Source organism: Oryzias latipes, chromosome 20 (assembly GCF_053564925.1).
Source record: "Oryzias latipes strain Hd-rR chromosome 20, Olatipes_Hd-rR_3.1".
Lineage (NCBI taxonomy): Eukaryota > Metazoa > Chordata > Actinopteri > Beloniformes > Adrianichthyidae > Oryzias > Oryzias latipes.
Window position 1 is genome coordinate 21914361 of NC_136256.1, and position 26214 is coordinate 21940574.

Consider the following 26214-nt stretch of genomic DNA (forward strand, 5'->3'; position numbering starts at 1 on the left):
CTATTAGATATGTTTGATAGGTTTTATGTTAAACCCTCTGCTTTTACCGGGCTTTTAACCAGCACAAGAAATGCACTGGATCGGGCCCTGTTGAGGCTGCATTTATCTTTTTTTTCCCCATGGGTCTGTCATTTTTTTGTATGTTATTTAGAATTTTTATTTATTTTTTGTGATTTATTTTTTATTATTTATTTGTGGCAGACATCACATTTTTGGGGGGAGTTATGGCATGCCTATTCCTAAATCTTGACTTGAACCAGCTGATGTTTCACTGCTCTCCTCTCTTAAGATGAAATACAACTCAACTGTTACTTTAATTATTTACCAAACTGCAAATGTTAATTCCAAAGAGAATATTCCACAGCTTTTTTGTTTTTGTGTCCTGACTTTATTTTTACATCACTGTTAATGTTACCGGTAGAGGAGCTATCTTATCAGATATTAAATCAAATATAACATAATAAAAGTGTCACAGTGGGTCTACTGTTTAACACTTGTGAGGTCATAATTTATGCTTCCATTTTGGCACACTGCAAATAAGTTTATTTGACTGTAATGTACATTCTTATGAATCTTATCAAGCTGAGAGTGCAAAACAAGGCTTTGAGGTAATTTCAAATAGGACTTTTTTTTCACTTAAGTTTTTTTTTTTTTTTGTAATTAAGACAATAATATTAAACAGTAGTTTTACATGGAGCGGCTATAAAAAGGCTATAATCCACGCTAAAGTGCTGGATTTCTGTACAGAAAGAGACGGCATGTGGGAGTGGCGGAAAAAGTCACCCCTGTCTGACGTCAAAAAGAAAAGTCCTCGCGCTGCTGGAACATTTCTAACTATTGTGATTTTTACCAGAAACTTTATAGCTCTAACTTTTGTCAGGTTTCAGCAGATGCCTTCATAGATTCGTTAACAGTCAAGACCATCACTGAAAGTGAAAGGGAGCAATGTGAAAGCATGATAACACTTGAGGAAGTACAAAAGGCCATAGAACAACTTAAATCTAAAAAATCACCAGGGGCAGATGGGCTGACTTCAGAGTTTTATAAATGTTTTGCTGAGGATCTGTTTCCCTTTTTACATCAAATGTTTCTAGAAAGTATAGATAAAGAACTTATTCCTACGACATTGACTCAAGGCTTGATGACATTAATTCCGAAATCTGGAAAAGACACGTCATTCTTAGATAACTGGCGTCCAATATCGCTACTAAACAATGATTATAAGATCTTCGCAACAATCTTGGCTAAGAGACTAAAACTGACACTGGACTCAGTAATTGATGAGACCCAGTCTGGCTTTATGTCAGGAAGACATATAATGAATAATATCAGGCTAGTTTTGGACATTCTTGATCATCCAGACATTATAAATGATAATGGTTTTATTTTATTTCTGGATTTTTACAAAGCATTTGATACCGTAGACCATAAATTCATTTTGCATTGTCTTCAAAAAATTTGGTTTTGGAGAATACTTTTATTCAGCTATTGTTACATTATACAAAAACTGTAACACCTCTGTTAAATTAGCAGGTGGCACCTCTCCCAGATTTAATCTAGAGAGAGGAATTAGACAAGGTTGTCCTGTTTCTCCATATCTTTTCCTTTTAGTTTCTCAACTGTTAACAGATCACATTAAATCCAGTGCAGTTGAAGGCATCAATCTCATTGACAAAGAACTAATTATTACTCAACTTGCAGATGACACTACACTTTTTCTAAAAAATGAAAAGCAAATTCCTGTTGCTTTTGACGTAATTGGGACATTTTTAAAGGCGTCCGGTCTTTGTTTGAATGTGAATAAATGCGAATTAATTGCAATTAAAGAATGTGCTGCTACTACTTTGTATAATCTTCCAATTAAATCTGAAGTGAAATATTTAGGTATTTTAATAACAAAAGACCAACATGCAAGAAGCTCCCTAAATTTTAACCCAATAATCGAAAAAACACAAAGGAAATTGAATCAGTGGCTCTCCAGAGATTTATCTTTGAGAGGAAGGATTTTACTCAGCAAAGCAGAAGGTATTTCCCGCTTAACATACACAGCTTGGGCTTTACATGTTGATGATAAAATTATCAAAGAAATTGACAAAATGCTTTTTAATTTCATCTGGAAAAATAGAACCCATTACTTAAAAAAAATGTTCTCATGAACTCCTATGACAAAGGTGGCCTCAATTTTCTCGATTTTTCTACCTTGAATAACACATTTAAAATTAATTGGCTGAAACAACTTTTTAGAAATCCCAGCTCCATTTAGAACACTATATCTCTTCATGTTTTATCTAAAATTGGTGGTGTTGATTTCTTTCTCATGTGTGATTATGATGTATGTAAAATCCCACTGAAGTTATCTGCATTTTACCGCCAAGCCTTCCTTTCATGGTCCCTTGTATACAAACACAACTTTTCACCTCACAAATATTCTATCTGGAATGACAGGGACATTTTATATAAACGCAAATCACTCTTCATAGAACATTGGTTTCGAAATAAGATTATTTTTGTGTATCAATTATTTAACAACCAGGGCTTACTTTTAACTTATGAGGAGTTTCTCTCTAAATTTAACCTCCCTGTTCCCCCTTTAGAATATGCTAGAGTGTTTGGAGCTATTCCCTCTGGTGTCTGCATGCTGTTTAAATTCCAACACAGAGTTAATATTGAGGAGCCTTTTCTACTCTCTCCCATAAATACTCCTGTGGGGAAAATATGTCTGACCGGTTATCCCAGGAAAAACAACAAAGCAATACGAACATTATTTCAAACAAACATTGTTTCACTACCTCGTAGCATGTCTTATTGGAACGTGTTTGTTGAAGATATTGCACCCAATAAATTTTTAATCACTAATAAGGTTAAAGACGTTTCTTTTAAGATTATCCGTAGAATTTACCCAGCTAAAATGTTTATTCAAAACAGATTTAAATTAAACATTGACACACTGTGTAGTTTTGGTTGTAATTCCCCTGAAACAGTTATCCATCTTTTTTGGCATTGTCCCAAAGTTAAGGTGTTTTGGCAGAAGATATGTGATTTTATTAATGATAAAATTCATTTTTGTTTTGTCTTATCTTGGAAAGATGTTTTGTTGGGTTTAATATCAAAAAATATGCAAAAGGACTCTGCTTTTCTTTTAAATCTTTTACTAATTTTGGCTAAATTCCATGTTCATAAATGTAAATTTTCTGGTAGAAAACCTTGTTTCACTGTATTCCTTTCTGAATTAAATCAGTATATCAACAGTATTCGAAATTCAGAGAAGCAAAAAGCAATCTGAACATTGTCTGTATGTGATAGTTTCAGTATTCTCTCGTAGAGTTTAACCCCCTGGCCTATTTCTCTCTATTCTTGTTCTTCTGTTTGTTACAGTTGTGTATTTGATATTTGCAGTTGTGTTTTTTATTGCATACCTAAAAGTACATCTTTGTAAAATGACATAATGTGCAATAAAGTTGATTAAAAAAAACGTGAAGAAAAAAAAACCCCAACCGGAGTACCGGAACAGGTCTGCAGTCCCATGGAAGGCTACAAGTGTCTCCTTCATTGGAGCCACTTTCGTTCTAGTATCTCCCGCGGCAAAACCGACGACTAAAGCGGGGAGAAAAAACACCGGATACGCCGAGACTGATACTTCCGCTGACAAGCCCTGCGGGGGGAAATTGTTTCGGCGTTTCTGGAAGAATGGGCACGTCCAGGTACGGTAACGCGACCGCTGCTTTGTTGTTTTCCCGAAGCTGAGACGATACGGTCAACATTAACGACAGTTTTACGTTATTTTGACCTTTTTTACGGCAAACAATCGAACAAAAAGTGCATCCTAAACTGACAGTGAGTCCTAAAGCTTTTCGTGGCTACTTTATTGAAATCCATCAGATCCCGGAAAACCTCGTATTTTTCCTACTTTAATCCTATGTTGTTTAAATAAATAATTGATTTTGATAAAAGTAAACTCGGGAGTTTAATATAAATTTCAATTTATGTGGAAAACTATTATTTGTCGTCAAATGTCAATATATACATATATATATATATATATATATATATATATATATATATATATATATATATATATATATATATATATATATATACACGTTGTTTAACACCTGTAGCAGCTGCAGGTCAATAATGTATTTCAGTCACCATCAGAAAACAGCTGAGACTGAGACTTGCTATGGCTCTATGAATCATCTCAGTAGTGTTTTTGGTTTTCGTCAGGAAGCAGATGTGCTGTTTGATGCCATTGCACTCTTTAGTCAGTTCATCCGTCCCAGTCTAACATCTCTTAAGGGCTTTGCATCGAGTTTGCCACAACCAAAAGCTGGTTTTGGTATTTTAACATTTACACATTGATGAGAGGATCATTCAGGCCCTCTCAGCATAGTCAGATCTCCCAACCCAAAGATCGGCATTGACTCATCTAAAGGACCAACCACACCGACCTACTTGTACTTCACCAGTGTGTGATTGAGAGACTCTGAGGGGTTTTGATTGTATCAAACAACGACAACACCTTAACTTAAACCGAAATCCATCTGTGCTATATATAAGCCTACATATTGCTTGGGTGGGAGGGCTCTTTTGCTGTAAATCACAAAGCATGGCAGATGTGTGACAGATGTGTTGGAAGCAGATGGATTGGGTTGGGTCAGATGTGTGGGGTCTGCTCTGCATTCTGCACAATAAAGTCAGTTTCCATCATGTAAAACGCATGCAAATGGATGGTAATCTGCTGACGGCAAAATGGGCTTTAAGACGGATTTTTGCTGTCCATCCACTACCAAGCTGTGGCTCCAATCTGTAACCCAAACAAATTAAATGAGTAAAAAACACTCTTTTTTTTTTTTTTTTGACAGGTGCCTGGTATGAAGAAACAAACCCACAAGGTGTTGAAGAGGGGGGAAGAGGAGGAGAGCTTGTGTTGCTGTGAGTACGTGAACAGACATGGGGAGCGCAGTCACATAGCCGCCTGCTGTTGTGACTGTGAGGATCTGGACGATGCCTGTGACAGGTAGGAGAAGTTACTGTCATAGGACACTCCATCATTCTCTTTGTAGAGTAATTTGCACATCTCAACAGCTGAGCTACAAAACATTGCTTTCTAATATAAATCAGCTGTTAAATCGTACAGCCCCAAAACCGTCTTTTATGTGTTTATAAGGTGTTTTTAAGAGAAAAAAAAAGGTTTGTTAAAAGGCTGACAAAATAGTCGACGTGTTTAACAGTTTGCTATTTATTCTATTTAGTACAATTTTCCTGCAAATTACAGAAGCTTAAAGAGTTTTTAGACTGTGTGGAAAATATCTATCAAATGTATAAATAAAACAAACATTTAACCATTATTATATTAATAAATAAATAAAGTTTTAGTGTTTAAAATGAGTGGAATATTTTCTTATTTCTTCAGTTTTTTTTTACAAACTTTTTAAACAAGAAAATAGTGTTAACTTAAAGATTTACATTATAATAAAGATTTACATTTTTATTGACTGTCACATCTAAAGGCATAAATCTCAAAACATAAAATATAGATAATGCATATATACATTTTTTATTTATAATGCAAAAATCAGGCGAGATACATTTTCTTGAGCTGGAAATCATGTTTGAATTTTATCAAATTAATTTACTTCACAGAAGCTGAAAATATACTATTTTAATGTGTTTTTAATGAAGAATCATTATTGATGACAACAAAAATAAAAACATATTCAACAAAAAAACAAGAGATTGACCTAATAACAACAAATCTTAAATTGCATCAGCAATTTCATAAAACTATATGCTTTTTAGATTTAACGGGTATAACATTATGTTTCCTGTTCTATCAGGTTTTTTAAGAGGGATTCTCAGAAACCTGACTCCCTGTCTCAAGTGGCTGCAGTCATCTCTGACCGGATCCGTGTGCCCTGGCTGTGGGGCGGAGCTCAAAAGCTGGACCTGTCCATTGTCCCTCCTCTTATTCTCCTCCCTGCCATGCTGCACCTCGCTGCTCTCCACTTCCTGCTCGGTCTAGTGGTTCTGACCGCTCTGCCCGGTTTGGTGCTGTGGTACTACTACTTCACCCATCGAAAGAAAGGACAAACTCTCTTCTTCCTCAGCCTGGCTCTCTTCTCCTTGGCGTACATGTATTATTTGTTCATCGCCGAGGTGTTTCCCCGTGGAGATGTTGGTCCCGTTGAGCTGGCTGCTGTGACAGTGGGGGTCTCCCTCACTGTACTGGTGCTTTTCCACTCAAAGAGAAATCCCGGCGTTGTTCGGACAAGCAGAGAGGCGATCCACAGCACAGTGACGTACTACAGTCCCTCAGCAGACAGGGATTCCCTCCTCAATGGACGCAGGCAAGATGTCCTGTTGACCGCCGCCAGCCAGACGGGGTTTACAGAGCCGGACGGGCCCGAGCTGAAGGAAAGTAACCGGAACTGGTGCAGCGTGTGCCAGGTGGTGAGGCCTCCGAGGGCTGGACACTGCCGGATCTGTGGTGTCTGTGTGCTGCGTCTCGACCACCACTGTGTCTGGTGGGTTCCATTAAAATCTTTCTTTTGTTTTGTTGGCACAAAACACTCAAAATCATTTAGCGTTGGATAGTTAAATGAGATGTTTTTGTATTGTTAAACTCCATCACGCCCCCTTTTTTATGTCGTGTTATCACTCCTTCACCGCCATCAACCAGTTTTATTGTGTGTTCCTGTTTGTGTGCTGTTTCGTAACCCTGGAGTCTCAGTACAATGTTTTGGTCTGCTTGTGTTTGTGTGTCCGTGCGTCTGCTCCTGTCTGTGCGAGGGCAGGATAAATAGCTGTGTGGGGCAGGCCAACCACCGCAGCTTCCTGCTCACTCTTGTCCTCTTCTTGCTGACGTCGCTGTACGGCATCGGCCTGGTGCTGCGCAGCGTGTGTCCGCAGCAGCTCCTCCTCACGGCCTTGCTCTACTGCCCTGGAGTTTACAACCAGTTCAGGTACAGAGAACCGCTTATTATAACTGACAAAGACGAGTCCTCAGCTGTTATTCCCTCAAAAGCCACTTAAAAACGCCTCATCTGACAAACTCAACATTATTATAGAAGATATAAAAACTTAAAAACATTTTAAGTGATAAATTAGAAGCTTTTTTTTTACTGACCATCTTTGCTCATCTACAATCCTATTCAGGTCTGCCATTTATTCACTGCAGCTTTATGATTTTTTTTACACAAATTGTTCCTTCTCTTCATAGTATCACTTAGTTCTAAAGTCTATTTTTAATGCCAGAGCTTTTTAAAAATTATGATCTGTCACAGAAGCAATTTTCTGAAGTCTTTTTTGACTATCAATCTAGATGATGGGAAATATTTAGGGACTATAGTTTGTTGCTGTGTCAAAATTTAAAAAATCTGTCTTTTAATATATTTTATACTTTTATTAATGTTGAATGTGTATTAAAGCAGGATAGTTTAGGATTTAAAGTCATCACATTTTTTTATTTACTTTTTTGCCTGGGGTCACAACTCTGGGAAATTTAGAGAATGAAAAACGAAATCAGTTATTTTTTGCTGTATTTCTTTTTTTAAACTAAGCCTAAGTACATTTTTTTAAGACACTGAGCTGCAAATAAGTTAATTTGGTATTTTATAGATTTAGTCAAAGAATGATAGTTTTTTTTAATAATTAACCCTTGTGCTATCCTAGGTACTTTAACGTTGGGAGTTGGGTCATCTAGACCCACTAGACAGTGCGCTGAACCTTTTTTCTTCAATGATTTGTGAACGTCACTGGTGTCCATGGATTACATGAAATCTTTCTACCTTTATCCACCTTTGTCATGGTAGGGAGAACACGTCAAAGTAAGGGTGGGGTCATCTAAGATAGCACAAGGGTTACACACCCCAAATTAACTCAAGATACCACTGTTATAATAGTATATGTAGTTTTTTTCATGCATTACAGATTGGTGTACAATTGAAGGGGTCATAGTTAAGCTTTGATTGCAAATCCCAAAACCTGTTTAACATTCAGGGAAAAAATAAGCTATTTATTTGTAACAGACTTTTGTAAAACTTCTGCCAAACTTTGCAGAAATGAACTTAGATAAATCCTGCAGCCATTGTTTAAAAGGAGGAAATCATCAAAAAACTTTAAAACAATTAAAAGTATGGATAAGCACATGTTTATTTGTTCAATTAGTTTAAAAAATAAAATAAAAATCAAGTTCTCAGACTTTAAAATAAGGTTTTCTGTTGTTTGAAATAAGTCATATCAAAAATACAACCTCAGTTCCAGAAACATTTAAGCTTTTTTTAAAATGAAAAACAGGAAGCAAACAAATTATTTTACAGACCTTATCTGGTTTTATATTTTCTATAGCAGAGTGAGAAGATGCCTTTACTGAGAAACCAACATTTTCAAATCCGAAATTTATTTCAGAATATAAAAATCTTCTGCTGAAGACTATCAACTAACATCTTATATTTTTAAAATATAAATATTGGTTGTTTTTGAGAACTAATGGTGTCAGAAATAAGGCACAGGGCTTTACATTAAGACTGAGCTCCTTCTCTCCTTGTTTTTGTGTTGCAGCACTGCACTTTGCTTCACCTGTGTGTGGTACTGCAGCATTGTGTCAGCTGGTGTTCTTCACCTGCTGGTGGTGCAAGTCGTCAACATAAGCTGCAATGTGACAGAGCGCGAGGCCAGAGCTGCCCTCCGCGAGAAAAGCGCCCGCAGCTCCTGCTGGGGGCTGGTGGTGGAAACGGGGGTTTACTCCAGAGGCTTCAGCGGCAACTGGTCCGAGTTCATGAGCATGGGAGACAAAGTGAGCCCCCCCTCTCCTGCTCATTTGGTGTGACCTTTCTGTCCTTTGGGAATTGACGCTGCTGTTTCCACGTCATCCACTGGATGGCAGCATGGTCCTATTACTGATCGGGTCTTTAGCTGGGGACAGCAAATTGAAACTGAGAGCTTAGCAACGATCTGGACTTTCTCTGTCTGGCAATAAGAACCTAAAACCTCAAAGATTTACTGCCGTTAACTTGACCGACAGCTCGCCTCCCATCTATGCAGAATCCACTTGAATGTGTTGCTGCATGACAACCACCCTCCTCCATTCTGGATCTTTTCCCTCTGATCTGATGGGGGCAAAAATATCAATGGGTGGGTGGGTGGTTTGTACGTGGCAGTTCTTCCATCCTCCTTAACTGCACTTCGCACAGATAAATGAAGCGTGAAGCTAATGTAAAGTACACGAGCAATAGATTCCCAGTAACATATTTCTAGTTGCTTTGACTTAACTTGCAACTAGAATAAACAGAAAAAAAAATGAAGCTGCATGCTTCATTGCACATCTGGTTTTCAATCCTAGATGGAATTTCATTGTTTTGTGTCAAAATAGTTATGAAGTATTGTCCATTTCGGTCCTTTCTGTAGCTACTTGAATATTTTAAGTAATTGAAGTATGCCTCTGTTTGCTACAGTGACACTTTGATGTTTGCACGGTTGTCTGTGTGGGTGAATAGTTTTTCGGCCTCGCTGACACTTCTCTCCTAAAGGCTTTCATAAAGGATGGGAGTGGAAGTCGGGCAGAACTTCTGCCACTCTCCGGATCAGCTTCTCTCGCCGAGCATTCCTCTCTCTCTCCCTGCGCATCACACATGGAAGCTGCCTCCAGGCCAGGAAACATCTCTGCTGCACCCGTCTGAAATACAAACAGATGGAAGGACAGACGGGAAAAGAGCAAGTGAGCAATAGCAAACTGGATTAGAAGGACCTCCAGCTTGACGACATCTAATTACGTTTTTTTTGCGTGCTATTTGGGGTGTGTTCACAGAGGCAGGTGGGCAGCTGTTGAGTGTTGACTTGGCTTGTGGTCCATTAGCAGATCTAACCTCCCAGGTGAAACATGTTAATGCTTTATAGTGAATGTATCTGAAGGAGAACTTCATTTGAGAAGTGTTACCTATGCAAAAAGTTGATTTTATAAATACTGAATGTGAAGTTTTTTTCAAAAAGGGCCAGCCTGGTGTCAATGGCAAAATAAATCAGTAAATAAAGCACACTGGAAATCCTATTTGCTTTCAGGTTTTTCCCCCGTCCTTCTTAAATCCATGAGCACAGTGTAGAAAATCTGAAACCACGGTTCACAAACGGAGGGCACATTTTAGAAACTGAAAATAAAGGATTTTCACGGAGCTCTATTTTTAATCACAGCTGCCATGGAGGAGGGGGTGGGGGGGTCCATTCATGTTTCCCATAGAATGAACTTTGCTGACTATGACCCACTTGTGGAGTTTGTGGATTATTTAACAAATATGTGAATATGTGCAAAATGGGAAATATGTTTCTTTTCCTTGTTTTAATGTCTTGTTTTATATTAAAGATAAAAAATAAAGTAAGAATGTTTTTGGTTGATAGTTGCAAAAACAAATCAGTCATTGTTGGAGTTGAGAATTATACAGGTCTCTATGATGTGTTCAGTAAAAAAAGAAAAGAAACTTAAGATTGTTTTCAGGTATTTAAAAAAAATTCTTTGTTATATAAAAAAATATATTTTGAAAAAGTTCAATATTGCAAATATCTGGATAATAAAGTCTAAATTTGGTTTTCAACTTGAAGTGCATAAAATACTGTTGAACCAAGACAAGTTGCATTAAAAAATACCTCCATCTAAATTAAAAGTCCCCCCCCCCAAATTAGATAATTTTTTTTAACATGTTTTTAGCTACAGTATAAATCATTTCAAATATATCTAGAAGGGCCAAGTGGAATTATTTTATTTAAAATAAAACCACCTTACAGAAATAAAGCTTTACTTATTTCTTTATATTTCCATTTGGGTTCTAAAAAAGCAAAAATATGCAAAAGCACATATTCCAGCAAATGTTCTTATTTTTCATGGAGACATGGTTAAACGCTAATGATTTGGTTAATGTGCGACAGAGCCAGAGATCTAACATTAGAAGCCAGATTGCTGTTTGCTTGCATTCAGGAATTGCTGAACATTTTCTCTACATGTCAGTGCAACACCTGTCAGCCACTTCTATTACTGCAGCCATGCGATGAGCATATGGCAAAGGTTGTGGTAGCAGACCTGTTATTGTGTCCCTGAGCCAGCTCCTGACGTTCCCACTCCACCAGCCTCTCCTGGGTCACATAATCCAGCAGCGTGTGCAGAAACCTCCTCAGAGTGTGTCTGCGATAAAAACGTTCAGCTCGCTCTTCCTGAACCACCTGCAGGTCTCTCAGCTGAAACAGTCCCAGAGGAGAGTGCTCAGTGAAGCTTTAGCCAGCAGTGTATTCAATGTGAAGAGGATTTATCATAGATCAGGAAGAAATGCAGCTAACCAATGTCAACCATGCTTTCTGTAATACATCTCTAAAGGGTTGCAGTAATTTTATGCTGGGTAAAACACGCATTTACATACTTTCATCCAACATCTAAAGCCTCTCCGCAGTATAAAGTGCTGCTGCAGAAGATCTGCACGAGCGTTTCTCTCCGACATGGACTCTCTTGCTGATTGCTGCCATTGCAGAGTGCAGCGCCTCAGGAGAAGGAGCTTGTGATGATTCTCAGCCAGCTGGTGGAGAGCAGAAAAAGCAGTCATTCATGAGGAGCCAGGTAGAAACACTTTGAGTGCTCCTTTGCTTTAGGCATGCATGTCCCAAGAATAATGGGCATATGAAGGATTTTATCTCGGCTCTGTTAATTTTTCTCATCGCTTACAGCTATCACCAGATTGAGGAGGTTAGGTGGTGTATTCTTTAGTGTTTTTTTTTGGTAGTTTTCAAACAGGAAATATGTCACTATACTCTTGCATTTTAATGCCAATCTTGTATTTGTGGACAGGTATTTATGCAGCTGAAATGGTATTGCTTTCTATTTAACACATATTGTGTACCCCGTTCATGAAAGGAACAAACTCAAAAGTCAAAAACAGCTCAGGTAATACAGAAGAAACACTTATTTTATTGAACCACTTAGGGATTTTGTTAGGTTTATAGAAGGTTTAACGGATAAATTCTCTGATATCTAGGTGGCCTTAAAGTTAAACTTTATTTCAAACATAAAACCTTGACTTTAGACTAAATAAGTCTATAGAGCCAAGACTAAAAGAATCACTCCAATCATCTTTTGATGTATTTTAAAAGTGTTCCCACAAGTCTCTTAATTATTAAAAACTGGTGCTTTTATTAAAAATAAATAAATAAATAAATAAATTCCACCCCTCACGCCTCCAACTTAACGGTAACGGTGCAACAAAAATAGCGAGCAATATTGAAGCTATCCCGCCGTACAGTTTGGAGCTAGATGCCAGCTAAGACGAGGAAAAACAAAGACGTACGTGGATCTAGTGGTCTAAAAGTGGATGCATCAGGATGGAGCGGAGCAGAGACATCGAAGCCCGCCCAGCTTATTTTCTACCTAACAAATACCATCTTTTTCCAACAGCATTTTTTCATCTGCTCTTATTATTTCTAAAAAGAAATACTAAAAAATACAAATTTGAGCCCAAGTTTCTCTATACAGAAAATATCCTCTATATCAGCAAAATGCCACAACAAAATGTTAAAAACACGATTTTCACCTGAGTGGGTCTTTAAGGAATGACAGACTAGTGTAACCTAACTTTTTCAAAGTCTCAAAGCTACAGCATGTGCTCCTAACCCCAGAGAATCCACAGGGTCAGAATTTGATGTTTTTTTTTCTTTCTTTCTGTTTTTATAAGATTTAAATAAGATTGATTTTTTTTGACTACTGTTTATTGCTGCTTCCCAAAATGAACAAACAAAAGAATGATCTAAAATTGACTTGTTGTTCTGGGGTTCTCCAGCTGCCTTTAGCCAAACGAGCTTTAAATGTGTTGAAACTCATGTTACACACGTGACCTCTATGATAAACCCCTCACATTTTAATACTTTTTATTCATAATCCTACAGAGATAAAAAGCTCCAAACAGTTTGCTTTACAAAACTTGATGTGCTGCAGTTTGACAATGTTAAAGTGGCAGCTGCTTAGGGCAGGACAGGGCATTTACCTCCTTGTTGACTTTTAGGAACTGAATGAAGCGTTTCCATGGCACCAGGCCTCGCTGTAGCAACAAGGTCTTGTTACAGTGTTGATGGGCAAGTCTTGCAAGCTCTTGTTGCCTTTTCAGCTGCCTCTGTTTTTCCTCTTCTCTCTGTGCAGACGCAGGTGAGACGTGGTTTAAATCCCGTGTCACATGTTCCTGACAGGAATTAACCGCCTGGATGTCATTAAATGTGAAATACGGGTCACCTCTCTTTCCAGCCTCTTTTCCTCCCTGCGTTTTTCCAACGCCTGGCGTTTCTCCTCCTCTTCCTCCTGCTGCCTGCGCTCCTCAGCAGCCTTCATCTCGGCCTGGAAAGGCCATTCAAATTGGTGCTAAGATTGTTCAAGGCTGCCTTCATACCCAGACCTTTTATTATAATAACTTTAACTTTCCCATCTCACCAACTTTTGCTCCTCTTTCTTTTTCTTGACTTCCTCAATCTCCTTCCTTCGCTCTGCACGCTGGCGTGCACGGGCCTCCATCGCTAAGAAAAGCAGTGCACGTCTTTACTTTGTACAATAAAATAACGTTTTATCTACTACTTACTTTTCCACTGCCTAATTCCAAGCATTAAAACATGAGTGAACTAATAAGTAGAACAAAAAACATAAATGTTGAACTTTAAGGGGTTTTAATTTCAAAAGAAAGTTGCTCTAAAGTGTAACCCAGATATAATTATTGCCAAGCTTTTGATCAACTTTAATTAATACCTCAAATAGCATGAAACTTTCTTAAGCTTCATGTTTTCTCGTGACCTAAATTAAAAAAACAAAGATGGTTTCACTCCAATTTAGTAGAAGCACTGATTCCAGAAGTCCACAATGCAGTCATTAAATCTTTGGAAAACATGTTGAAATGGTTCATAATATTATCAGCTGACATAAAACTGTTGTTTTGAGAATGTAAAAGGAAAAAAAAGTCTAAGGAGAGCTTTTAAATGCAGGTATCAAACATTTAAATGAAAAAAGTAAATGTTCTTGATGACATGAAAAGATCTGGTAGCCTGGAACTATGCAGGCCTCTCAGCCGTCTGATGCTTTTTATTTACTACAATCCAAAAAACAATCTTTATTTATTTATTATTTTTTAACCAGATGACATATTTTTCTGGCCTTTTTATGATTTTTTTTAATAATTATTTATTAACAGTTGGGCTTTCCTGATATTCCATTACAGTGATACAGTCTAGTATACCAGAGATAAAGCGATTAGCAGAAACGTCTGGAGATGTGAGCTTGTGAGTGGCTGCCAAAAAAAAAATTAAAAAACGACACATGAAACGGAGAACTAAAAATGTTGGACCGCTCTCCAAGAACCATCTAACAAGAATCATATGGCAATAACCCCTCTTGTTAAAATAAAATATGTCCAACACAATAGGCCCTCAGCTCTCATCTGTTTGCCTAGCTGTTGGACAGGACAAGTTAAAAAAAAAAAAAAAAAAAAAGAATCATATGGCACAATGGATGGATACCCCTTAGCAAAAAGTATCATACTTAAGAAATTACATTTCAAGCTTAAGTACAGCAAATATCCTACAGGTCATGTACGTAACTGAATACTTCTTCAGTCCAAAATAATATATAGACAGTATATGAAAAATTAAACTTTAAGTATACTGCCTCACTTTTAGTATAGACTAAGGATGCTTGTACACTTCAATAGGCTACTTTTTTGTTAAAGGACACTTCTACTTCTTGTTCCCAATTGTTTCAATAAAATTACAAACATTTGTTTTGAATCTGTTTTGTTCATGTGTTTCCAACTAATAAGATTTTTTTTAAATCCTCTTTGGAGATGTGACTTTTTATTTCTTTTCGTTTCTTTTAAGGAACTTTGGTATGAATAACAAAAAGGCCAGCTTTGGTCAAAGGTCAGAAGTTGGTGCTGCACACTCCACACTGCGTCCACGAAGGGAAATTGATCGATGTGGTTGGAAATGGAGCAGGTAATTTGTTTCCCACCAGGCTGTAGCAGTATTGATGGTGTCAAATTTAAACCAGCGGTGAGTCTTAAGTGATTTACGACTGAATACAATGTGCTGAATAAGGAGATTGATACAGATGGTTTGTCAGTATCAAAGCTGCAGTTGTTTGTCAAGGGTTGCATCCAGAGGATCCTGGGAGATGAAATATTAAACTTTTATGCATTTACACTAAAATCCATAAAAACAGAGAATCGGCCCAGACTAACATTCTCATATAAACAGAATTAGGTGAAAGTGATGTGCTGGCAAAGTTAATCCTGTTTGAATTTTCTTTTTTTTTTTTAATCATATAGAGAGTAATAAACATTTTTTGGATATTCTAAAAAGGAACAGCTGATATCCATTAGTCTGTCTTGTTGGTTTACTGCCTCAAGAAGTAATAAACAAAGAAAAGTTCAAAATGAAAGGTATTTTAAGGTTGAACTGTAGAAAAGCAGCATCTGTGGAAAAGGTTTTCAGGTTATTCTGAAGGTCAACCGACACAAAGAACGACTGGCATTGAAGAGAGTCAGCAATGCGGCCTGACATAAACCTTACAAACTGTAAAGTTCCATTGGAAGAGTGGAGGAAATGCCAGCAGACTGCAGCAAAATGACCATTTTACATATTTAGAAGCTGTTATGGCTGCCAAGTGTTCTGCACTCCTAGTGAGGAGTGACAGGTGATCATTACCTGGATTTTTATTTGTACTCACATCACCGTCCTGCTTGTTTTATTGCTGCTTGCTTAACAGGCTAAAACAGTCATGTTTCTGGAACATTCCTTGTACGCATGCACAGATCCTAGCTTGCCTGCTTGAAATTTAGGGGTCGTTTGCGTCCAGTTGTGTGTTTGTGCTTGTAATGTGCTGTTAAACTTCCAGACCGAGGGGTTGTTCAAACTGACCTGATACAATGGGGTGGGGGTACGCCTGCCGAGTGACAGCTTTCCTTGAAGGTGCACTCTGACTGCCAGCTTCTCCAGCAGGTGCCCTGCAACAAATATGATCACAGGCACACACACAAAAAGGTCCCGTCATGGCTGTCTGCATTCTGATGTAGGGCTGATTTTTTCCTGACAGTGTTTGATTCTGGACAAAAAAAGTACTTAATTTGGGTTAAATTTAGTTAAATAACAAAGTGTTTAGTGATTGAGTTGAATGAAAAAGCGACGTCTTGTTAGTATTTAGCATAAAAGGAATAGTGAGCCATTAGTCATCCCTTCAAATGGTTTTGGAACCGTCTGGGGAGTTTTAATTATGAGCCAGAATAATGGAGCAGACGGGCATGTTAACGCACAGACTGCTCTGCGGTGAGTCTTAGGACATCCTTTGTCCTGAGAGCTTCCACCTCTTTATCTCCTTCCAACAGCAGTGGTAATTGAATCATGGGCCTCGCACTTTGATCTTGTTCTGTTTATGAGGGAGACGCAGCAGTCAGAACCACTCTTTTGTCGCCGTCATTTTACTTCTTTAACATGCAAAAAAAGGAGACAAAAATACACAGAGGTGTAATATTTGAAGCCTTTTGCTGGAAGACTTATGCAAATGTCCAAATGTAGATATTGCCTGATTTGCAAATGCAAACATGTATTTTCATGTCTGCCATTAACTTATCGACCTTAAGTGTCTCCTTTTATTTCCCCAGATTATATCAGTTCAGCTTCATTTGAAGTCCGCCCTCGTCACTGTGTGCATTCATCTGGACTGTGTGATTCTGGCCCTGACTGACAGAAGCAGACTGTGAAAAACGTAAAAAAAAAAAAAGTCTAAATGTCAGCTTTCAAGTGAAACTAATATGGACCCAATGGTCACCGCTCTCTGACCGCCACGAGATGAAACGACTGCAGTCAGAATGTACGCCCGTTAGGAGGACGGCCGCTTGCCTATCAGGTTGTGATGCACGTTTTTGGCTTCTCTCTGTCCTCCTCCAGCATTCAGACCTAATGGATGGTTTAATCGGTGACTTTGGGGGGAAACTGCATCTGGATGTCCAGCTGCTTGGCAGCAGTTCTGCAGCTATTAATGTTATTCAAATTGATGATATATTAACACAAAGCCTGGCTTCATCAAATGTGATCCTAATATTCAAACAATAAATCCCAAACTGCTTGACAAATATATTTTTAGTGGAATTTATTTAGAAAGACAAGCAGATTTGATTGAAAGTAAATAAAACTGTTGACTTTTATTACCAGCTGGGAGATTCAATCTGTAAATAAGTTTGTTAAAATATGTAATGGGAAATATATTTGGTAAATTAATGAATAGTATTGGGATGTGGAAAATCTACTACAGAGTGCCTACCTTTGCTCTGGTGCATAGTGCCTAGTTTTCTCCATTTCCTCTGCAGTTTTCTCCATCTCCAGCCTCAGATCCTTCATGTTCTGCTCTTCCTTCAGCCGGGCGATCTGCTCCTGCTGCTCCTTCAGCAGCTTCCTCTGCTGTGTGATAATCTGCTGCTGGACCGCATGTCTGCCTTCAAACCTGCTGCCTGTTGACGCCGTGGAGCTGGTAAAGTCTTCCACCCACTGCCGCGCCTTGTGGAAGTCTTCAGCAGTGGGTGCTGTGTGGCGTCGGGTCACCTGCCAAGGCTGCAAAGGCCCGGAAACAGTTCTTGTTGCATTTTTACCCTGATGGATCATGGAGCCCCCAGGAGATGAAGGGTCTGAACTGTTTTGATCCTTCTGGAGAATACATAAAAGATAAAGTGGGGATTATGCAATGGCTGGACCAAACCAGGCAAGTCTACAGAGAGCTGAGGGGTCCAAGCCAATCTATTAGGACTGTCTAGCTTCAGTAATTGTGATATATAGACTACAGAGGTCCTTCTTAAGCATCAAAGTCACGAAACTTCAATTTTATCTCCTATTTTCCTGTCCCTCCGGCCCCTTTCACACCTTTTTTCGTGCTACTCGTGATATCAGAATCTGAGAAGAGGGAAAAGAAAGCAGGACAATTATAAAAGTTCTAGACACACAAAAAACCTCAAAGAATACATTCTTAATATTTTAGCCTCAGAAAAATGTTCAGGTTGTCTTCTGTTAGGTAAAGACTCAAAGCAGAATATTATTTTTTAAGTTTTGTTCCTAAACTTCTATATTTTTTAGGTATTTGGAATAGCAGGGTTGGTGTTTTAGTCATGTCTGATCTTATTTAAATATAAATAATAACTTTGTTTAATATGGGGGGAAAAAAATAAAAAATTAGAGCTGTTGAGAATTTGTCCGCCTCTCACCTTCGCTGAGGTCTCAGATTGGTTTCCCAGCTCTGGTTGAATCACTTGTTGCTGATTTGCAATAGTTATTTTGGTTTTAAGATGGCCTTTAACCGCAGCACTGAGTAAGGCAGCCATCTTGCGTTTGGTTTCCTGCTGCTGGGCCAAAATGCACCGTTGTTCCCTCATGATCCGACACCATACTTGCCACTCATAAAGGCAACGCCGTAAAAGCCGCCGTCGGTCACTTTCCACAGCCAGCTGGTGTTTTCTGAAGGGGAAAAATAATATTAACATATTTTAATCATCTCAGTTACAAAAAGACAACATAACTTTTAATTAGTGGGTGGCCAATTGGGATATTTAATTTACAGTCTATTAATGAATGTCAGCGGTCTGCCACTGAATGTGTTGATGGCAAACAGCTAATATGAAATGATGCAATCCAACTTTCACTGTGACCTTTAAGGTGCAAAAATACATGAAAACCAGCTCAGAACTTCAGAATATTTTAGAATTCAGATGAGTTATGCCTGTTTTCTGTTCGTAGTTCCTCCTTTGTCTTTGCCACATCCCGATGCCTTCGCTCTGCACAAACAACTGCTCGCCACGCTCTCCACGCTCTCAGCTGCCTCCTCCAGGAAAAAAAGGCCGTGGCCTTACTCATCTGCAGCTGTCGCTCCAACACCGCTGAATGCCACCCACAGAAATGCCTCTGTACACACTAGAAGTGTGCACAAACAGGACAATGAGGAGGAAAAAGGTTTAAAGTCATATCAAAAAATTCTTACCAGAATAATTGTCTAATGTCTACACAAATTAACTTACTTTATTACTATAAGGCATGGTGACTTACAAACAAACATCACTAATAGAATGACTTATTTAAAAGAAGAAAAGCATCTTAAACTGCAAATATAGCATTTGGGATTTTGGCTTTTTAATCTGCTTGTTATTAATTATTTGCCTCTTTGATTTGTTTTTTTTTTATAGCAATGAAAATTGGTTTTATTTAGGATTCACTGTTTTAAAACTATAGAGGCCGTGTCCTGACATTAAAAAACTAAAATATATCTTGTTCCCGTATAAAAAAAAATTCATTCTCAGCTAAAAAATGATCTGTCAAGTGATTCTCTCTTATATCAAGTGTACTAATTTAAGAAAGACTTAGACAAATATTATTTTACTGTACTGTATTTTTGCAGACAGTATCACCTTCATACTTAAAGGCTGGGGGGGGGGGGGGGGGGGGGGGGGGGGGGATGTCCAAACCACAGACCGCAGGACAGAAAGCCTTGAGCAGTTCTGAGGCACCAGGGACCACACCAACCTTAAAGTTACTTGTGTGAACCTTTGCTTGAATCCACTCTTCTCGACGGAGCTGCTCGATGTTCTGCTGTTGCTTTGTGAGATGGGCTGGAGTTGTTTGGGTGTTTGCTGCTGCCTGATGCAATTCTGATCTTTTTCTGTAACAGAAAAGCCCAACTCACAATGTCTTCCTTTCTGTGTGAGCAGATTCAGTTCAGACAAAAAATTGTGCAAAAACATGTGACTTTTGAATTACAGGACAGCTACATGCTTCAATTAAAAACTTGCAAAGCTGTGTGACTTTAAAGTATACAACAAAACAAGAATGACTCTAGAGAAACTTTTACAAATGATTTTTAGCAACAAGTAAATAAACTGACTATAAAAAGGGAATTAAAGGAAGATGAGTCTATAAGTAGGAAGGAGATGAAGAGGAACTCAGAACTCTTGAATGGCTGTTGCATTTTCAGTCCCCCCTTTAAAATAAAGTTTTTTTTATTACAAATTTTCAAAGATTTTTTTGTCAGTATGCATGACTTTAGTGTTCATGTTATTAGAATATTGTATTACAAAAAAAAAAAAACTTCTGTAACATAACACAAATTTTAAAACAGCTTTGATCTACTTTTGAATGTGCTCCAGATAAATAGGTAAGACTTGGACAATGTGATGGTGCATCCATAAACCCCACTAACGAGACCAACATGTAAAGACAAAAACAGAGCTCCATGAACTTAAATCTAACAGCTAAAAGTGCCAATCAACTACAAGCCTTGATGTTAAAAAAGTTTAAGCAAGAACTAAATTGCAAGCAGACAAAAAAATGGGTGCAAAAATACAATATCATAAAAACAAAAACCGCCTGTTCTGTTTTATGCCAGTTTTGAAGAGTTTCATTTCAATGATCTCATTCATCATTAGGAATTTACAATAGAAGTTAAACCACTGACTTTGATGAAGCAGTGCATGATTAAAAATAAGGAAAAATCCCATTAATAAAAGCAATAAACTCTTACTCAAAAGTCTTTGTTACGTTTGGGTGAATGCAGTTTGGCTGCCAATTATAAAGATAAGAAAATCTGAAGCTTTCAGTTCTTTTGCTTCATGGCTGAATAGATTTCAATTACGGAAACTTGTTTTTGTGATTGGTCAATGATGTGTTGAAGGGCCGCTATCGCATTGAGAAGCAACTCTACGCCTACATTTTTGTGTGACACCAGTTTCCTACAAGTCGCACCGCCTTAACCCCCCCCATTGACTTACACTTTTGTCCCCTTTTAAAATTTGCAGGCTTATTAAGTTCATGCAAATGAGATGGATTACAAGGAAAATGCATATAATGATGTAAAGATATGCAACTAAAGATCTTCATTTCCTATTTTTAACTATAACTGTTATTTTCTATAGTTTAAGATTTTCATCAGTTGATTCAAAACATAAAAACTACAATTTACTTTTTCTTTGTCCAAACAACATTTCTGAAAAAAAAATGGAACATGTTATGTTTAGAGCATATCTAGAGCAACTCTGAAATGAATAATTTTTTGAAGTACAGTCAGGAGCATAAATATTTGGACAGAGACACAGTCTAATTTTGTTTCTGTACATTACCACAATAAATTTTAAATAAAACAACTCAGATGCCATTGAAGTGCAGACTTTCAGCTTTCATCCCATGGGTTGAACAAAAAGATTGCATAAAAATGTGAAAAACTAAAGCATTTTTTAAACACAATCCCTCACAGTCAGAAATTGGACGATTGACTTCCATGCTATTGCATGGGCAGGTGTGGGCATTTCCCTTGTTATGTCATTATGAGTGAAGCAGATAAAAGGCCAGGAGTTGGTTGGAGGACTCGTGCTTGCAATTTGAAGATTTTGCTGTGAACAGACAACATGCGGTCAAAGGAGCTCTCCATGCAGGTGAAAGGAGCCATCATTAAGCTGAGAAAACAGGACAAAAACATGCGAGAAATTGCTACAGTTTTAGGAGTGGCAAGATCAACAGTGTGGTACATCCTGAGAAAAAAAGAAAGCACTGGTGAACTTAGCAACGCAAAAAGACCTGGACGTCCACGTAAGACAAACAGTGGTGGATGATGGCAGAATCATTTCCATGGTGAAGAGGAACCCGTTGACAACAGCCAATCAAGTGAAAAACACTCTCCAGGAGGTAGGCGTATCAATATCCAAGTCTACCATAAAAAGAAGACTGCATTAAAGTAGATACAGAGGGTACACTGCAATATGCAAGCCCACATAAGCCTCAAGAATAGGAAGGCTAGATTGGACTATACTAAAAAGAATATAAAAAAGCCAGCACAGTTCTGGAAAGACATTCTTTGGACAGATGAAACCAAAATCAACCTCTACCAGAATGATGGCAAGAGAAAAGCATGGAGAAGGCGTGGAGATAACTCATGATCCAAAGCACACTACATCATCAGTAAAACACTGTGGAGGCAGTGTGATGGCCTGGGCGTGCATGGCTGCTAGTGGCACTGGGACACTAGTGTTTATTGATGACGTGACACAGGACAGAAGCAGCCCAATGAATTCTGAAGTGTTCAGAGACAGACTGTCTGCGCAGATCCAGGTGAATGCAGCCAAACTGATTGGGCGTCGTTTCATAATACAGATGGACAATGACCCAAAACATTCAGCCAAAGCAACTCAAGAGTTTATTAAAGCAAACAAGTGGAATATTCTTGAATGGCCAAGTCAGTCACCTGATGTCAATTGAGCAGCATTTCACTTGTTGAAGACTAAACTTCAGACAGAAAGGCCCACAAATAAACAGCAACTGAAAGCCACTGCAATAAAGGCCTGGGAGAGCATTCAGAAGGAGAAAACCCAGCATCTGGTGATGTCTATGAGTTCAAGACTTCAGGCTGTCATTGCCAACAAAGGGTTTTCAACCAAATATTAGTAATGACCATTTTGTTTTCAGTTATTTCATTTGTCCAATTACTTATGAGCCCATGAAATGAAGGGATTTTGTTTAAAAATTGTTTAGTTTTTCACATTTTTATGCAATCTTTTTGTTCAACCCATGGAATAAAAGCTGAAAGTCTGCACTTCAATGGTATCTGAGTTGTTTTATTTAAAATTTACTATGGTAATGCACAGAAACAAAATTAGAATGTGTCTCTGTCCAAATATTTATGCTCCTGACTGTAGTTTTGTAGCAAAACACATATGGTTCAAGTAAACTTTAAATTTTTTTAATTAAACTTTATTGTTACAAAAAACTGAATGTTTATTGGTTCATTTTTATTCAATTTAAAAAAACCATTCCGTGTATTTGTGGCATTTTTCTGATGATGGAAGCCAAATTGTAAATTAGGAAAATGAAGCTTAAATTTGCATTTCTGAATATTTCTTTTTTCAAATTGTTGTGAATCAGGAGCAGACAAAAAAAGCTGTTTGTGCGCTAAAAAATTAAGCTCTTTTCCAAGCTCCCTGCTCTGCTCCATTCCGATGGATCCACTTATAAACGACTAGATCCATGTAGGACTTGTCTTGAGCTGACATTTGTCTCAAAACTGTACATCTGGATAGCTCCAATATTGGTCGCCATTTTTGTTGCGACAGTAATTTTAGGTTGGGGATGTGAAGGAGAGGCAGGAGAGAGTGTAAACAGAGAGGTCTCAGGAACAGAAGGGAAGGGAGGTCAGGTTGTCCTCTGAGCAAACAGTTCCACCCCTAACTAGGACCCCTAACTGGGGCAAATTTCTACTGCTACTGCCTCTCTGCAGAAACTATGTCCTAGAAAATGACAGGTTTTTAAATTTGGGCTAAAAACGTCATAATTAATAGATCCCTGTGAACGCTTTGAAAATAGATCAAAAGATGATCAGGGTTGGATTTTAACACAGTTTTTTTATAATGTCAGTAAACTATGTAGTTGCAGCAGACTGGTTTTACATGAAGCGGCTGCCTGCTGTGAAAACAATACCTCTGTCGAGGAAGCTGCTCCTGAGCCCTCCTCTGCTCCATCTCACGTCGCAGTCTCACCAGCTCCTGCTGCATCAGCTCCTCTTGCTTGTGTTGCTCCTGCTTCCTCCTCATCTCCCGTTCTCTCTCCCTTCTTTTAGCCTCCTGTCTGACAGCCTGGCGAGCCTCCTTCTCCCTGTGCTGCCTCTCCTTCTCAGCCTCCCGCTGCAATCTGTTTTCTCGCACCTTCGGGAGAAGGTAAAGACAGTATTACTCATTTACACTTGTGTGTTTTTCTGTGTACTTAACACAAAGTATTCACAACTTTAATCTGAGAAAAATGTTATCTTGCACAAACTTGTCTGTGTCGAGCTTCCATAGTGAGGACCGGGTCTGTGAACTTCTTGGGTGTTGTTTCATCATCGAGTACCAGTTTCTCCATCATCACAGTGTCCAGCACCTCTCGCTTCTTTAGCTCTTGTAAAATGTTGTTCACACCTGATTGTTTTTCTTCATCACTCAGGCAAAAATCTAAAAACATTTTTTACAAAACGTTAAAAAATATCAACCAAAAAGAGTTTTTTGGTTTTGACAGAACACAACAATTCATCTTAATCTTCAGATTATCATTGCAAAAATTGAAGTTGTTAGCCAATTTTTCATATGCAGTTTACCTTTAGGAAATTTTCAATTAAAAAGCATTTTTCCTTGTTTCAGAAAATATGATTTAACATGTATATTTAATTGCATGGCCTTACAGTTAAACCTAACAGGATCATACCATCAAAAATGCCGTGAGAGAATGTAGCAGTCAGGTTTGCAGCAGTGGCAGCAGAAGGTCTCCCTTCATCAGGACACATCAGGTCATCCTCATCTTCGATTTCCAGGTCAATTCGTAACTTACTGCTCAACCAGTTACTCAAAAGAGTCTGAGCTGCAACATGAACCAAATATGTCAAAAGGTTTGTGACAAATGATCTTTTCCAAAACCAAACTCATCTCATTAGAAGCAATAAATACATTCTCCTTTTTTTTCTTTTCTTGTCATGTCCATGCCATTATTAGCAAACCGCTGACAGGCTGCAATGTTATTTTTAGAGAGCGGTGACTTTCTTAATCGCAGTTCTGCCCTGCTGTATTGCTGTTCCCTTAATGGCCCTGTTCACATTGTCGACTCTTGCTTAAAAAAAAAAAAGTTGGTTTTGTGACTTTGAATACTCCCATTGTCCTTCTGCAAGTACAAATGTTTGACTCATTTATTTAAAAAAAGTCAGTTAAAATCAATTTAGTGCTAATTGACATTTGCCGCAAGTTTTAGTGATTGTGTTTTTTCTATTAGAGATTTTTTAACCATGTCCGCCCAAATGAAGAGTTTTTCTTCTGACAAACTCTCAAAATCCCTTTCAATGTGATTCCTGTGCTCTGAAAATAAAGCTATACCCACGCATTGCAGAGTGGTGGTTAATGAAATTTCCTAACTGCTCAGTAGAAAGTGCAGTACCGCTGTGCAGCCTTCTTTCACACACACCCATTTGTTATCATTATGTTTTATAGACCAGCTTACCTTCACTGTAATCCTCATCATGATCCCTTAACTGTTCCGTGCTGTGCATTTGTGTGGCTAACCCCCTGGTTCCCAAATGAGGCTTTTTATTTGCAAAAACTTGAGAAACTGCAAACTCAGAAGCCATCTCGACTCGCTGAAAGAGACAAACAGCTGACCAAAATGTAACTGATAAAATAAATCCTGACCAATAAATACTTTTCTAACCTTCTTCCAGAGATCATTTCCACCATTCTTGTCAGGTTTCTGCTTTTAGAAGAACAAATATTTAAGGTGAAAGCTGCTTCCATTGCAAAGAAAGCGTAAAGCTCTCAAAGTAATATAGGTCGTATGGTCACTTTTGCCTGTTGGAAAATCCCCAGACTAGTTTAGTGACACCTTGAGCTGTGGAAACAGTTTTGAAAGGGGGGTGTCTGAGCCAAGAGCCTGATATCTGCAGATTTTTTCCACAGAAAAGCTTAGCTATTGCCTTAAATCCACAGATTACCTCAGAATCATTTCCCAGACTTCAAAAAGTCATTGCTCACCAGCAGCGATTCGGCTATCTTAGTCTCATACTGCAGGGGTGTACAGCTGCAAGCACAAGAGTATCAAAGAAAGAACTGTGTGTGCGGTTTAATCTACTGACATAAGCTATACTTCCATATGCTGCGTGAAAAATCTGACTCTCCTTCATTTAAATATGCAATTTCAGCATGCAACTACAATTTCGTTTATATTTTTTATCTTTTATCGCTGCTGAAAGATCTGGGAGGTTAAAGAGGGCTGAGAAAGGATTTAAGATTTTCAATTTAGATAGAATTTATCTGACCACCTATCATTTATTTTGAGAAGCATTAGGTGACTTTTTTTAATTGCTTTTTTTCAGTAGAAAGAAATGATTACAGACAGTCGATTCTTTCGATTGACCAATTTAACAGCAGTCCAAACTTACCTTGGTTGCAGAACTAAGCCTTTTCCACCTGAACAGGTGAGGATTGTTGCCAGAGAACGCCATCACAAGTTCTACACCTGTAGATCTAAAACTCCCTAAACCTCATATGTATTACCTTTTTTTTTAGTTTGGTCAGTAAAAAGACACATTTAATCAAAAGGACTGTCTATTTCTTAAGTGGAAAGTGTTCGAAAGTTATGCCGAAGTACAGAGAGCTCAAGTCAACACCATCTAATAACACAGGA

General features: G+C 38.1%; 2 protein-coding genes across 4 annotated transcripts; one reads left to right on the top strand and one right to left on the bottom strand.

The window, feature by feature from the left end:
* The first annotated feature begins 3485 nt into the window (after window positions 1–3485).
* zdhhc23b (zDHHC palmitoyltransferase 23b) lies at window positions 3486–10373 on the top strand. Of its 3 annotated transcripts, XM_078938235.1 has the most exons (7): window positions 3486–3701; window positions 4863–5017; window positions 5838–6524; window positions 6795–6962; window positions 8560–8794; window positions 9528–9715; window positions 9806–10043. In XM_078938235.1, exons 2-6 carry the CDS (start codon window positions 4872–4874, stop codon window positions 9675–9677), a joined length of 1386 nt encoding a protein of 461 aa, XP_078794361.1. In that variant the 5' UTR covers window positions 3486–3701; window positions 4863–4871; the 3' UTR covers window positions 9678–9715; window positions 9806–10043. The 3 variants fall into 3 exon arrangements, with proteins under 3 accessions (XP_078794361.1, XP_023805857.2, XP_078794360.1); XM_023950089.2 differs by having other exon boundaries at window positions 9528–10373; XM_078938234.1 differs by having other exon boundaries at window positions 3690–3834; window positions 9528–10373.
* A 5944-nt stretch (window positions 10374–16317) lies between these two features.
* Window positions 16318–26198, bottom strand: ccdc191 (coiled-coil domain containing 191). Its single transcript, XM_078938233.1, has 11 exons — window positions 25970–26198; window positions 25243–25284; window positions 25036–25171; window positions 24253–24405; window positions 23830–24002; window positions 23494–23717; window positions 19558–19693; window positions 18761–18951; window positions 18249–18498; window positions 17318–17697; window positions 16318–16481 (listed from the first exon to the last, which is right to left on the bottom strand). The coding sequence occupies exons 1-11, from the start codon at window positions 26030–26032 to the stop codon at window positions 16448–16450; spliced, it is 1782 nt and encodes a 593-aa protein (XP_078794359.1). The 5' UTR covers window positions 26033–26198; the 3' UTR covers window positions 16318–16447.
* Window positions 26199–26214: the final 16 nt, after the last annotated feature.

Excerpts from the sequence above, each read along its gene's own strand:
- zdhhc23b (XM_023950089.2), top strand. The coding sequence starts at position 4,872 with ATGAAGAAACAAACCCACAAGGTGTTGAAGAGGGGGGAAGAGGAGGAG. Across the intron at positions 6,963-8,559 it reads GGAGTTTACAACCAGTTCAG|CACTGCACTTTGCTTCACCT; the intron begins GTACAGAGAACC and ends TTTGTGTTGCAG. Across the intron at positions 8,795-9,527 it reads TCATGAGCATGGGAGACAAA|GCTTTCATAAAGGATGGGAG; the intron begins GTGAGCCCCCCC and ends TCTCTCCTAAAG.
- ccdc191 (XM_078938233.1), bottom strand. The coding sequence starts at position 26,032 with ATGGCGTTCTCTGGCAACAATCCTCACCTGTTCAGGTGGAAAAGGCTT. Across the intron at positions 25,172-25,242 it reads GAAATGATCTCTGGAAGAAG|CGAGTCGAGATGGCTTCTGA; the intron begins GTTAGAAAAGTA and ends TGTCTCTTTCAG. Across the intron at positions 24,406-25,035 it reads TGATGAGGATTACAGTGAAG|CTCAGACTCTTTTGAGTAAC; the intron begins GTAAGCTGGTCT and ends TTCATGTTGCAG.